This window comes from Cydia fagiglandana, chromosome 15, assembly GCF_963556715.1.
Source record: "Cydia fagiglandana chromosome 15, ilCydFagi1.1, whole genome shotgun sequence".
Taxonomy (NCBI): Eukaryota; Metazoa; Arthropoda; class Insecta; order Lepidoptera; family Tortricidae; genus Cydia; species Cydia fagiglandana.
The window spans coordinates 4,594,081-4,608,246 of record NC_085946.1 but is presented as its reverse complement, the minus strand read 5'-3'; the positions used below and the strand labels follow the sequence as shown (position 1 = coordinate 4,608,246).

The 14,166-nt window shown below is 41.6% G+C and overlaps 1 protein-coding gene across 1 annotated transcript in view; it reads right to left on the bottom strand.

Annotated features, from left to right (window-relative positions):
* The window catches only part of LOC134671568 (tRNA (32-2'-O)-methyltransferase regulator THADA), a 39,400-nt gene that overhangs the window by 11,174 nt on the left and 14,060 nt on the right, over nt 1-14,166 (bottom strand). The window contains exons 11-23 of the mRNA XM_063529427.1: nt 11,722-11,930; nt 11,017-11,131; nt 10,580-10,719; nt 10,028-10,189; nt 8,059-8,205; nt 7,784-7,997; nt 7,461-7,735; nt 6,598-6,673; nt 6,109-6,290; nt 4,601-4,742; nt 3,853-4,083; nt 1,334-1,483; nt 784-900 (exon numbers count right to left, since the gene is read on the bottom strand). Coding sequence (XP_063385497.1) covers nt 784-900; nt 1,334-1,483; nt 3,853-4,083; nt 4,601-4,742; nt 6,109-6,290; nt 6,598-6,673; nt 7,461-7,735; nt 7,784-7,997; nt 8,059-8,205; nt 10,028-10,189; nt 10,580-10,719; nt 11,017-11,131; nt 11,722-11,930 — 2,160 coding nt within the window. The remainder of the gene's footprint in view (nt 1-783; nt 901-1,333; nt 1,484-3,852; nt 4,084-4,600; nt 4,743-6,108; nt 6,291-6,597; nt 6,674-7,460; nt 7,736-7,783; nt 7,998-8,058; nt 8,206-10,027; nt 10,190-10,579; nt 10,720-11,016; nt 11,132-11,721; nt 11,931-14,166) is intronic.

The following is a 14,166-nucleotide window of genomic DNA, read 5'->3' as shown; positions in this document are numbered from 1 at the left end:
CTTAAAAGTGGTAAAAAAAGTAAAAAAGGCGGGATCTGAAAATACTTACTGAATTGGATAGTGTATATTGTGTTTGACTAAAAAATATAAGAAACGCGTATCTCCGCTCGCTATAAAAATGAGTTCTTCTATTGAAGAAAATGATATTCTTAAGCTGACGCCTACCGAAATTCAAGAGACAGTACAGGCAGTGGCTAGTAATTTGCTACCAGAGAAATCGCGGGCTAGTACTTATAGTTATGTAAATGTTTTCTTATTTCCTCGCAGTAGTCGTGAAAAGCACTATGTAATGCCTCGGCCGGAAACGCTAAAGATGGACTCGTATTATTCGAGGGCCTCCACTAACGTGTCGGCCCTCGAACTCACTCGTCCATCTTTTAGCCGTTTTCCGTCCTCTCCTACAATGTACTAAAAACTTAAATACGTGATTAAGTCCCGTTGTGCAGTTTGATAATGTTTAATAATCGCGAAAATTTAAATCAGTATTTAAGGTGCGTTGGTATAAAATGAAATAGTTTTTCTGGTAAAATGAAGTGTTGCATTGGCACTACCATATCACAAAGGTAAAAATATACAATGCTACAAAAGCTAAAAATATGAAAATTACTCCTAAAATGCACAATTTTATTTTTGAGCGAGTTCAAGTTTTTTTCTTAACACTTTAAAAAAATTAAATTTAAAAATATGATACCCGTAATCTTCGACATACAGCCATCTCGCTTAGCTCAGGTCAGCGAAAATGAGAGAAGAATCTCCCACAGAGTTTTAATAAATAAAAATAACCTTCAAATTGGACACAGTTCCCTCGAGCGCGGAGGGATAGAGACGGGCCAGCAGTAATAACGTAGGGAACAAGGACGGCCGCAGTGTCGACTCCGGTGACACCGATTTTAATTGATCCTGAAACAGAAAAAATAAATATTTGAAGACTAACCCTTTGTTTCAACTGAAATCTTTAGATAAGTCTGTAGTCTGTATCTGTAATATATTTATTGTCATTTGTGCTAATAGGGTTCCGTACCCAAAGGGTAAAAACGTGACCCTATTACTAAGACTCCACTGTCTGACTGTCACCAGGCTGTAGGTATCTCAGGAACCGTGATAGTTAGACAGTTGAAATTTTTACAGATGATGTATTTCTGTTGCCGCTATAAAAACAAATACAAAAACCAGAATTAAATAAATATTTAAGTGAGGCCTGCGCGAGTCCGACTCGTACTTGGCCGGTTTATATATAGCCGAATAGCTTGTGCCTGTTGGAACGGGCTACAGGATTGACACTAATATGAACAATTTTGTCATAAATCATCATAGGATACTTTATTATTCTCACCAGTAGAAAGTCGTAGAGCTGCGGGTAACGCAGGAAGAAAATCCGGCCCGTCATAGTGTTACGCGCGGATAGCTTGTGCCCGCTCGAACGTGCTACGCCAAACACGCGGACTGTCAGTGCGCTGAACAGGAGAGTCGATGAGTTTCGCTCCTGAAAATAATAGTACATTACTACAGAGGCCGGGACAAAAGGGGTTGCCGGCCGAAGACATATAGACGGCCGAGCGAAGCGAGGCCGGATAGGTCTGAGCGCGGGCAACCCCATTTCCTGCCGAGGTATGTATAGTGCTTTTCTCAAACATGCAATGAAATAAATAAAATAAAAAATCCACGAAACCCAAGTCTTATTTATAGAAAAAACTAAAAGTAAACTACACCCAAAATATAACCAACACGTACCTATATCATTATCACGCGTATGTTTTACACGAGTCGTGTATTTTTACTACCCGTATATTTTCATGTATCCTTGATTTTTTCGCCTTGTATCCGTCTGACTGTCGTTTTCGTCACATAAGTTTACATAGTCTTTCATGTTGATATCATGTTTCACATACATCGTTGCTTTATGCATGAAGTAAATAAGTATAATTTCCACAGTGTTGACGAATTTGTAGTTACATTCATTTAAAATATGCCACAAAACTGTTTCTAATAAACTGTAAGCCATTTTTCTTAGTTTCTCAAATAATAAAATTGCCATAAGCAACCATATACATACTTCGTCTTTGACTTGGCGGCAGAGGCAGCAAGTTATTTAAAATCAATTCTGCTTACGCTGCCAATTCCAACACCTACGATTACAAATAATATTAATTTCATTATTTCGTCGGAACTCATAGTCAAAAAATCAACAACGCACCATAAATCCAATAAAACAGAATGAATATTTTTCAACTTTACCTCCATAACAATTTAAAAAATATAACTACGCGTGTTTGAGAAGACCTTTTTACCGCTAACGTTTAGATGAAAAATTTTAAATGTTTTTATTTGTGTAGTTAAATTTATAATTTAAAATTATAGAATTATATAATGTATTAAGTTCATGTTGATTTTATACAAATAAAACTGCAAATTATAGCAAACATTGTTTTTTGTTTTTTTTTTAGGGTTAGTGGCAGAGTGTCATTACGAACCATAAAGCAAATACTGCCTCTAGTTTTTTTTAATGGATGAATGCCACGATGCTGTGTCACAAATATCTGTGAAATGAAAATTAAAAAAGAGGACTTTGCCGGCCTAGGCCTGCAAGATGTGTATGAAATTCCATTAACGACCTTTTGTCCTAGCCGCACCTGAAACGTCATACTTCGCAGCCTATTATAAGGAACATAACATTAATATTTCATTGCATGTTTGAGAAAAGTAAATTACGTTAATAATTCTGTCAAATTTCTCATCTACTTACCTACAAGTCACTGGCCTAATATTCCGGGGTTCTATGTTTCAATTTTATGGAATTGAAATTTGAACATTGTCATAATGACATTAAGTTTAATTTTAATTATCTTGAAAATGTACATAGAACTTTGTAATATTGAGCCAGTAAAGTTTTAGAGCCAGTTGCACCAATCACATTTGACAGACTGATCAACGTCAGCCGATGAAATTTTCCATACATAAGAATTTAGCGAACTCTTTAACGATACGAACAGTTTGGTGCAACCGACCCTTAATCTTCTTTGGCGTCGTTAACTTTAGAGATGTCATATTTCATTTTCAGTTCATTCCGTCGGCAGAGTTTGCGAAAATAAATTATTACGAAACCCCAAAAAGCGCTACTATTTAAGCTCAAAGCTGTGTGAGAAAGCCACGCTTATCGTGTGATAAGTTTGACAACGGGCTGGGGCCGCGAGCGTCAGATGACAGCTTTGGAGGTCAAAGAAAAAAAGCGGCCAAGTGCGAGTCGGACTCGCCCATGAAGGGTTCCGTAGCAGCAAGTAACATAATAAAATTGCGGTTTACGGTTTAAGGGTTCCGTTTTTTGCCATTTGGCTACGGAACCCTAAAAATCGTGTAAACTCACTGACAGTTTGGAATGATCCACGGACGTTCGGTTAGTTTCACCCGGATATGAACCGTGATTACCGTCAGAATCAGAAACGTATTTACAGTACATATGGTCCTATTTTCCCGCACTAGTACGTAAAATAGCACTTTTCGTGCGATGTCAAAAGTTTAAAGGGCCATATGTACTGTAAAACGTTGTACGATACACGTGCGAATAGGTAATTCGCAACTCCTGTCGATTTAAAACACTCCCTTCGGTCGTGTTTTAATTTATCGCCACTCGTTTCGAATTTCCTCTTTTTCGCACTTGTATCGTAAATAACTATTGTATAACATAGGTAATAAATACAGGTGGTACTTTTTATACATTTCGATCACTATGGTTTGTATGGTTTTCGAGGTGCCGATATTTCGACGCGGTTACATGCATTTTGTTTACGGGTAACAAAAGCAACAATAAAAAGGTAATCGCGGTTCACATCCCGCTCGATATAAGTAGTCACTCACTGTCCACGTGTCGGCCTCGAACCCTCGCACCGCCACCATGATGGCGTCGGCCGTGTGTGCCGCCGGCGGTGTGGTGTGTCTGTATAGAGCCCGTAGTACTAGATGCGCGCGCGCCGCGTCGGCGGGGCCGGGAGGGTCGCGAGCCACGGCGAGGCAGAGGGCGAGGCAGCGATGAAGTAAGCGGCCGCGAGGTGCGGTGGACTCCGCTGCTAGCTCTGTTGTTACCAACGCCTGAATAATACAACACACGAGTATTGGAATGCCTCCAGATCTGACGACTATGCTCTTCTGCGCCTATATTCACGAATCACTCCCGCCCTGGACGTTGTTATTCAATAAGCGAGGCTTTTAAAAGCCTATTCACAATTGTGAATACTTGAATAGGCGCATTTCTGACACATCCGATATATATATGGATATACCTTTGCAGAAAATTCAAAAAAAAATAGCCTCTATACGTCCCACTACTGGGCCAGAAAACTAAAAACCATAAAAAAATTGCTTTTATTTCTGACCAAATTTTGTTAAATATGATATTTTTTTGTAAATTCAGAGATTTATTATTTAAAAACTCGATAAATGTAGTCAACTCTATAACGCAGCGCTTGATATTTTTAAATGGTCTAAGGGTTAAACTACTGATAGAAGTAGAATCATCAGCATAGAATACGAAGCAAGTGATGCAGGGCGCTCTTGCATTTACATCATAACTCATAATCTACACCTATAATATCTATCTCTTGGTGACCTGAATCATGAAGGGCAGACCGGCCCCGCGTCGGGTCGCGCAGTACTCGGTGGAACCGTCGGCGGGTATCACGAAGCCGCGCTCTATAGATGAGAACCACTGTAAAGGCAGCTGGTGCAGGGCGCTTTTGCATTTCCATAATCTGGAAATGTGATTAAAAAATAACTATGAGAACATGAAGGTTTTACCAGAAGCCTTATTAGACACTCTCGCCCAAAGAGTGCATGTTATTTATTGTAAAAAAAATTGCAATGCACTTTAACTCGTGGTTCGGCCTCTTACGGCCGGTCAGCAAAATATGCGTTTATTATTTTTTAGTTTGTATTCTTAATAATAATATAGTCTCTTCGCCCTTCATACAGAGGCGACACTAAACTGCCCAGTAGTAGCGTGTGAAGCCAACATAAGCCTATTCAAAGGTCCTGCGGTGTTTCACAGTAGATAGTAACATGAAGCGTAGGGGTGGACGTATGGCCACGCGTTTGTCGGACAGAATAACGTCAGAGACAAACGCCACATTGCAGGCTAGCATGCACTGGGCCCAAGACAGAGCGGCTTGGAGAGCGCTGGTGAAAAGTGTCCACATTCGTCACGTCCCTCATCCATGAGGATACGACAAAGAAGAAGAAGTAACATGATGAGATGCTTCCCGATGTCTTCAATCTGCTTAGCGACCAGCAACCACAAGGGTCTTCGCGCTCCATACAGGGGGAACACTAACCTGCCCAGGAGTAGTGTGAAGCCAACAAAAGCCTGTTCAAAAGCCCCGCAATGCTTCACCGTGGACAGAAGCATGATCAGATGTTCCCTGATGTCGTCAACCTGCTTAGCAACCAGCAATCACAAGGGGGCTTCGCCCTCCATACAGAGGCTACACTAACCTGCCCAGGAGTAGTGTGAAGTCAACATAAGCCTATTCAAAAGCCACGCGATGCTTCACCGTGGACAGAAGCATGATCAGATGTTCCCTGATGTCGTCAACCTGCTAAGCAACCAGCAATTACAAGGGGGCTTCGCCCTCCATACAGATACTAACCTGCCCAGGAGTAGTGTGAAGCCAACATAAGCCTGTTCAAAAACCCCGCAATGTTTCACCGTGGACAGAAGCATGATCAGATGTTCCCTGATGTCGTCAACCTGCTTAGCGACCAGCAATCACAAGGGGGCTTCGCCCTCCATACAGGGGATACTAACCTGCCCAGGAGTAGCGTGAAGCCAACGTAAGCCTGTTCAAAAGCCCCGCAAGCTTCACCGTGGACAGAAGCATGATCAGATTTTCCCTGATGTCGTCAACCTGCTTAGCGACCAGCAATCACAAGGGGGCTTGGCCCACCATACAGGGGATACTAACCTGCCCAGGAGTAGTGTGAGGCCAACATAAGCCTGTTCAAAAGCCCCGCAAGCTTCACCGTGGACAGAAGCATGATCAGATGTTCCCTGATGTCGTCAACCTGCTTAGCGACCAGCAATCACAAGGGGGCTTCGCTCTCCATACAGGGGATACTAACCTACCCAGGAGTAGTGTGAAGCCAACATAAGCCTGTTCAAAAGCCCCTCGGTGCTTCACCGTGGACAGAAGCATGATGAGATGTTCGCCGATATCTTCAACTTGCTTCGCGCTCAGCGTCCACGAGAGGGCTTCGCCCTCGAGACACAAGCGAGACACGATGGAGCCAAGGAGGAGAGACGTCTGTGAATACAGAGAAATCGTGAGCTTTCAAACGTGCACATTGACGTATAAAATTAGAAACATTTTTTTAAAATATCATTTGATATTTACCAGTTACTTTTCGGTGAAGGAAAACATCGTGAGGAAACCGGACTAATTCCAATAAGGCCTAGTTTCCCCACTGGGTTGGAAGGTCAGATGGCAGTCGCTTTCGTAAAAACTAGTGCCTACGTCAATTCCTGGGATTAGTTGTCAAGCGGCACCCCAGGCTCCCATGAGCCGTGGCAAAATGCCGGGATAACGCGAGGAAGAAGAAGATTAGTTCTACCTCTTTGACAGACCGCCAGGCGCACAGCAGCAGCATTTGCGCCGTCACCGCGCGCCCGTCTTCCAGCCGCGCGCCGCTGCCCATAAAAAAAAACATAAATTAGACAGGCTGATATAAAAAAATTGTTACAAAAATTGTGAGTTGACGTCGAACGTTAGGGTAGATATATAATGGAATACCATTCACATTTTGCTTAGTGATTAAAGGCCGAGCCACACCGGCTTGCACGCGCACGTGCACGTCACGCACACGCAGCCGGTGTGCACACTGCACAGGCCTTAAGGCTCGGTTGCACCAAACTGTTTGTATCGTTAAAGAGTTCGCAAAATTTTTATGTATGGAAAGTTTTATAGTAAAGCGCTGGGGCGCGCCGGCTGACGTTGATCAGTCTGTCAAATGTGGTTGGTGCAACTGGCCCTAAGAGAGTGAGACGCAATGCACATTGGACCAAAAAATTGGAAAGGTGCAATACCAACCTTAGGAGCGCGAGTCCTACTCAAACTTGACTGCTGGAGCTTTTATATTCTAATAATGGCAGATGTTTAATTTTCTGAAAAAAGGCCTGGTCAAGAGCACCTTAAACCGGCGAGCGTGTATGAGGAATGTTATAAGAGTGAAGGAAGCGAAAGAGGTATGTCAGGATCGTAGCAAGTGGAAATCCGTGGGCTCTGCCTACCCCTCCGGGAAATAGGCATGATTATATGTATGTACATATGTTTAATTTTGAAAAACAGCTCCTCTAAGTATATCTCACATGTGGTGACGATGTCTGCGACCAGGGCAGACCACCGGCCGTTGTTGGCTATGGCACTGGGAACGAATGTAGTTGTTGTAGCTCCTCTAAGTATATCTGTAAGGTGTACCCGCTGGTGTCGGAGCTGGTGTCTCCGGGCAACAGACCCTCGGGGCTGGCGGCCGTCACCACGCCCGACACGCGGCTGTCGACGCTCTCAAATGTGGTGACGATGTCTGCGACCAGGGCAGACCACCGGCCGTTGTTGGCTATGGCACTGGGAACGAATGTAGTTGTTGTAGCTCCTCTAAGTATATCTGTAAGGTGTACCCGCTGGTGTCGGAGCTGGTGTCTCCGGGCAACAGACCCTCGGGGCTGGCGGCCGTCACCACGCCCGACACGCGGCTGTCGACGCTCTCAAATGTGGTGACGATGTCTGCGACCAGGGCAGACCACCGGCCGTTGTTGGCTATGGCACTGGGAACGTAGTTGTTGTAGCTTCTCTAAGTATATCTGTAAGGTGTACCCGCTGGTATCGGAGCTGGTGTCTCCGGGCAGCAGACCCTCGGGGCTGGCGGCCGTCACCACGCCCGACACGCGGCTGTCGACGCTCTCACAAATGTGGTGACGATGTCTGCGATCAGGGCAGACCACCGGCCGTTGTTGGCTATGGCACTGGGAACGAATGTAGTTGTTGTAGCTTCTCTAAGTATATCTGTAAGGTGTACCCGCTGGTGTCGGAGCTCGTGTCTCCGGGCAGCAGACCCTCGGGGCTGGCGGCCGTCACCACGCCCGCCACGCGGCTGTTGACGCTCTCACATGTAGTGACGATGTCTGCGATCAGGGCAGACCACCAGCCGTTGTTGGCTATGGCACTGGGAACGAATGTAGTTGTTGAACATTTTTCTCATTACAACTATTCTTACGACTATTGTTTTAGACATTGCACAAGAGAAGTCGAATGTATGACGTATATTCAGCGTCATGTTGTAGCCTAGTAGGTAGCATCGAAAGTATTCAAATAGTTCGATATGCGGAAAAATTCCCGTTTTTTTCTAAAAGCCATGTTTTTTTTAATTTTTATTCGGGAAAAAACAATGTCGGTTACTTTATATGTTTTTCAGAAAAAGAAAGCGAAAATAAACGAAAAAAAAAGCGCACTTTGAAAAGAACTTGTGAATTTTTCGATTTATACATATTTAATTCATAGTTTAGGTAACTACAACAACTGCTTAGTCGTGTGTTCTGTTATCTAAATGCTGGCTGGCGATCGTTTGTGAAAATGTCTATTGACTTTGACGTTGTCTTTAGTTTAAAAAAGTTTCATTTCTTTCCCAAAAAACTGAAAAATACGGAAAAAAGCTAAAATTTCAAAACGATTTGATTTTTTCGAGAATTTTCAACCCTAATACGCGGGAAACGGGATGTCGACACGCGGGCCACAACTGGTTCCAGTATGCGTGTCCAGAAACGGGCAAACTAAATGCTGCAGTAGATAGATTTGGAACTAGGGATGGGTAAGTATAGTATTTCTCGCTCGCTACTATCACTACTTTCTCTCTCTCTCTCTCTCTCTCTCTCACACACACACACACACGCACACGCACGCGCACGCGCACGCACACGCACACGCACACACACACACACACACACACACACACACACACACACACACACACACACACACACACACACACACACACACACACACACACACACACACACACACACACACACACACACACACACACACACACACACACACACACACACACACACACACACACATAAGATGACACATAGTCAGCAAGCGTCTGCTACAGTTGCGAGCGGAACAACTGATATACGGGTAAAGATATAAAAGAGTGATACATATCCCTGTGATAGAAAGGTATATATCTCTCCTTTCTTTCTACTGACACATTTCGCCCATTGATTCGGTTAAATTATGTTCTAATGTATACTCACACTAGCGTCCCTCCCCCTCCCCCTGACGCAACCCCCCCTTTTAGCATGAAATATATCCCGGTTTACGGTTTTTTTTATTTTTGAGAAAAGTATTAGAGTTAGGAAAAAAGTGTCAAGGTAAGAAATAATCCTTCATAAATTTTAAACAAAAAAGGTTATAATATAACCTTGCGATATATCTGGCGACTGTACTACATACTATGTAGTACAGTCGCCAGATATATCGGAGCTGCCGAGGTGCTCAAAAATATGCGAACGCACTCTAACGCCTTGACAATAGAGGCGTGTTCAGATATTTGTGAGCACCTTGGTCGCTACGATATATCTGATGGCGGCTGTACTAACAATGATGTTTTGTAACAATGTTGTGTTGTGTTGTTGTTTACGTAAGTACCTACCTACTCAATAAAAATACAAGTGATACAAGTTGGTCTCAATGAACGAAATTAAAATTGGAAATGTATACGAATATTAATAGGAATGGCGCTGTCCTCAGTAAGGGGTCATCCATTAATTACATCACACGTTTAGGGGGAGGGAGGGGGTAAAAAAAAAGTGACATATTGTGACATGGGGGAGGGGGGAGACACAAACTTTGTGATGTCACTTTAACTTCATCAGTAACCGAAAATTTATTTAAATTATTTTATTCGCTGTACATTTAAATAATTAGTTTTTCAAAAAACACAATTTGACCGAATCACATCCCTATTTGGAACTATAGCTCACCTAGCGTCGAGGCCACCTATAAGCCTCGCGAGGCAGTGTACGAGCCCGTACATGGGCGCGTCGCGGGCCGCGCGGAGTATGTCCTTCGCTCTAGCACATTGCTCTCTCAACACGCTTAGAATCTTGTGCAGGAGGCCGAAACATGCCGGCGAGGGCACGTCACTGAAATCAAAACAATACAGCCATTTCTTTCTAAAATAAAATAAATAAATAAAATAGTTTTATTTGCCAAAAAAAGCTTTTCTTAATCTATGACTGCCACACTGGGCTACGCCTGTCTTGTGGAGTCAGATTGAAAACAATACTAAATTAAGTTACTTACATCCTACGCTCAAGTTTTAGTTTTCTAATAAGTACTAAATAATATGTATAATTATAAATAATAAAAGTGGTTGTTTATACGACAACGGTTTCACTCACTTGAATTAAAAAAAAAAAATCAAGTGAGTGAAACCGTTGTCGTATAAACAATTTAAAATATGTCTCACGAAAGTTTAATATCGAGTAAAAGTGGTATTAAGCCTGTGTAAAGTAACATAATGTAAGACTTACTGATCTTTGTAATAAGGTTGAAATTCCGCTGGCAAAGACAGCATTAGCAACAGTTTGTAAGAGGCGGCCACGCAGTCCGTCGGCCGCACCGATGAGGCTTGAGCTATCGCGTCCGCGACGTAGTCTGGTGACTGTACTGGCTGAAAACAGGTATTTGTCGAAAATAGGGAAAATATTAGTTAAATGACTAAGGTTGTTATTGTTAGGTGAGTTGAGAGTAATGTCCGTGATTGGTAAAATTGAGTTTTTTTTAAAGTGATGAGTGAAGTGTTCTAATAAGTGATAACTACTTGGATGTATTGATCAACCCTGTTCGAAAGCAATATTCAAAAATATCAGTTAATCTATTTAATATTACATACAGATAGACAGACAGACGCGGCGGGGACTTTGTTTTATAATATATAGTGATATATTAATCTTCAATGCAACATTACCTTTATCAACTCCGCTGGGCAATTCTTTAGCACCTCTAGGGCGAGAACTTTATTGTTCTCATAACTATCTTCGAGAAGATTGTACAATATTTCAGCTCGCTCCTCCGTCCACGTCCTAAAAGAAAAACAAAACCATCACACCTTTGACTCTAGAGTTTCCATTCAGTATTGACTTTTGTAACACTTACAGCCACTTGCACCATTCACTAACCCGGGGTTAACCGGTTAAACCTGGAATTACAATGGTTACCAGTACAATTTGACACTGGGTTAACGGTTTAACCGGTTAACCCCGAGTTAGTGGGATGATACAAGTGGCCCTTATTGGATCACTTTAGTAGACATTCGAGTCCTGTGAGGTAGCACTCTGTCTGTCAAAGGCAGTCAAGAATACACCATTTTTGTCTGTGGCTTAACATACTGCTCCTAGCCTTTCAATAGTAGATGTCCCAGCTAGCTAAGAATGGTACGAAGCTCGGAGCCACATACAAATTTCATGTAGTAGGCTATATTTATACTCTGCTGATTTCCTATGACCAATGTACCATATATACTTTTACCGTCTATGTCTAAAGCTCAAAGTCAGAATACTTTTAGTCTGTCTCGGAGTCCACATACAAAGTTTAAGTAGTAGACTATATTTATACTCTGCTGGTTTTCTATGACTAATATTTGTATACTTTTCCTGTCTGTGCCTAAACATACCTATCTTCTGCAAGATGTAGATGTCCCAGCCAGCTAAGTAGCTGGAGCGCGATATAACGCCGTCCGTAGCTAGCGCCACCTGTCGATAGACTGGCGAAGCATGAAGCTCGAAGTTCCGATATAAAATGTAGGTAGTAGGCTATTTCTTTTGAGTGTTCTTTCGGTTTTCTCTTTAGCACTTTGTAGCTGTCTTCGAGACGTTTTAATATCTGGAATTTGAATAAATAATGTCTAATACCTTTAAATTAGCAACACTAGATTCACATAGATTACTCTGGAGTAGGGAATGCAAACCGGTTATAACCGTAACCGAAATATTCGGTTATAACCGAATATTTTGACAACATTTCATAACCAAATATTGGAAACTCGAATAACCGGTTACGGTTACTTTCGGTTATTCATTTATGACTTAAATTGTATGTTTTTATCATCTAATGACTACAAAATCCTTCCTTTTTTGGCTGTGACGCCTGTGACTATAATTTTTGTCATTCCTGGACTTTAATAACTAAAATATACAAAATTTACTTCCCTTATTTATGAAATATTTTTATTGAATATTGTATCACGTCCAAGGTCATATTTTATAGTTATGAAGTTTGGGCGGTTATTGCATTCCCTACCCTGGAGTGTCTTGGTTTGGTGTATGTGTTTCATTTCAATAATTTGTATACCGTAATAACGTACTTTTTGTACATTGTTCACTTTGTTCAGCCCAGAACACATACTTATTATATTGTAGAATTTGTTGAGTCACACCAAGTCATAGAGAAATATGGTTATACAAGAGTGCCAACTCCATACATCAGTTATAGCACCGACCGGAAAGTCTTATGTTGTTGAGATTAGAGTTTCCGGTCGGTGCTACATCTATTGTCACTTGACAGAACTACTACTACTACTACTTAAAGTACTGATAATTCCGCTACTGGATGCTAGATGTAGACTATGAAAGTTGCTATGGAAATACTAATATTCCTGGGACCAAAACTGATGAGTGAGCACTCTTGTGTAACTATATTTCTCTATGACCAAGCTAAGTTGGCAGCGATAGCCCAGACTGTGTAAGTGTTAAAAGTAAACGCCGTAGAAGTTGACGTTTATAATAACACTTGCATAGTCTGCGCTGTCAATATCGCTGCCATCTTTGGTCTGACTTTATTATAGCCTTGCATTACCAATTTTCTAGTAGAAAAAGGCCAAAAACTCAAATTTCGTATTGGAGATCAAACCTTCGCGTTTTCATTTTAGAAATCGTTTGCCAGAATCCAGAATATAATTATTATTTCTAAACCAGGCTAACAGTTCAAAAATGACAACTAAATGCCAGTGTTATGCTCTAGTTTCCTAGAATAGCGGTGCCGTCATATAGCGGCCGTCTCCATACAAATACTACGACATCCATATTTAGCCGTATTATTTAGTATGGAGTCGGCCGCTATATGACGGCACCGCTATCCTAGGGAAACCGATCTTTACTCATCGAAAATAGAAACATGTATGAGGTGCCGTATGTGGGAAATATGTATCCCTTTAGCCTGGTAAAGGATTTAAAACATATTGAGCAGGGCTGCCAGTACATAAATCTTGATTATACGATCCAGTGCCCGCAATTATCCGAAATTCGATTGCATTATTATATACGAGTACAAAATTAAAAAAAAAACCGATTAATTTTATATTGATTTTTTTAAATCTGGCGAATTTCGGTTTTCGCGGTAAGCCCCAAATTGCGAGGATCTTCCCCTTTTACTCCAATGAAGGCGTAATAAGAGTGACAGAGAACGAAGCCCGCATTTTCCGAACTTAAAATTTCGCGGTTATAGCCCACGTTGACGTGTATTTAAGTAGTTGCCGTTCCATTAAATCGTTTAAACAGTATTGGCACACTGTTTTTTAAAGCATGTCAGTAGTTTGATACCGGTGTTTTTTTTTGTATCCAATTATACCAATTGACCAACTATACCTAATGGATACGATAAAAAATCGATTATACGAATTTCGTATCCAATTCTATGATCTGGCAGCCCTGATATTGGTAGTGAAGAGCAAAAATATGCACTCCACATTCAAAAATTAATATATAAATATATTTAACAACCACGACAATCAAACGAAAGCTACTTCAGTACACTGCGAGATCATACCGTTAGCTAGTTTGCGGTAAGCAGAGCGACATCTAGCGGGGCATTTGAGAAAGGTTAGGTACAGTCAGCAGCAGAAGTTGCTAAGCGGGCGAGGTGTTCAAAATGATTTTATCTACACACATATCATAAACTGTCTATGATGCCTTCAAAATTCGTAAATAATGGCCCACATTACGATAAACTGTTTTGTTACAGCAAATTTCTTATCTGTGAAAATATGGTAATAGCTTCATTACTATATCAAAATCGATTTGGTAATGCATTTCAAATTACGAACATCTCTGAAAAAAAAGCA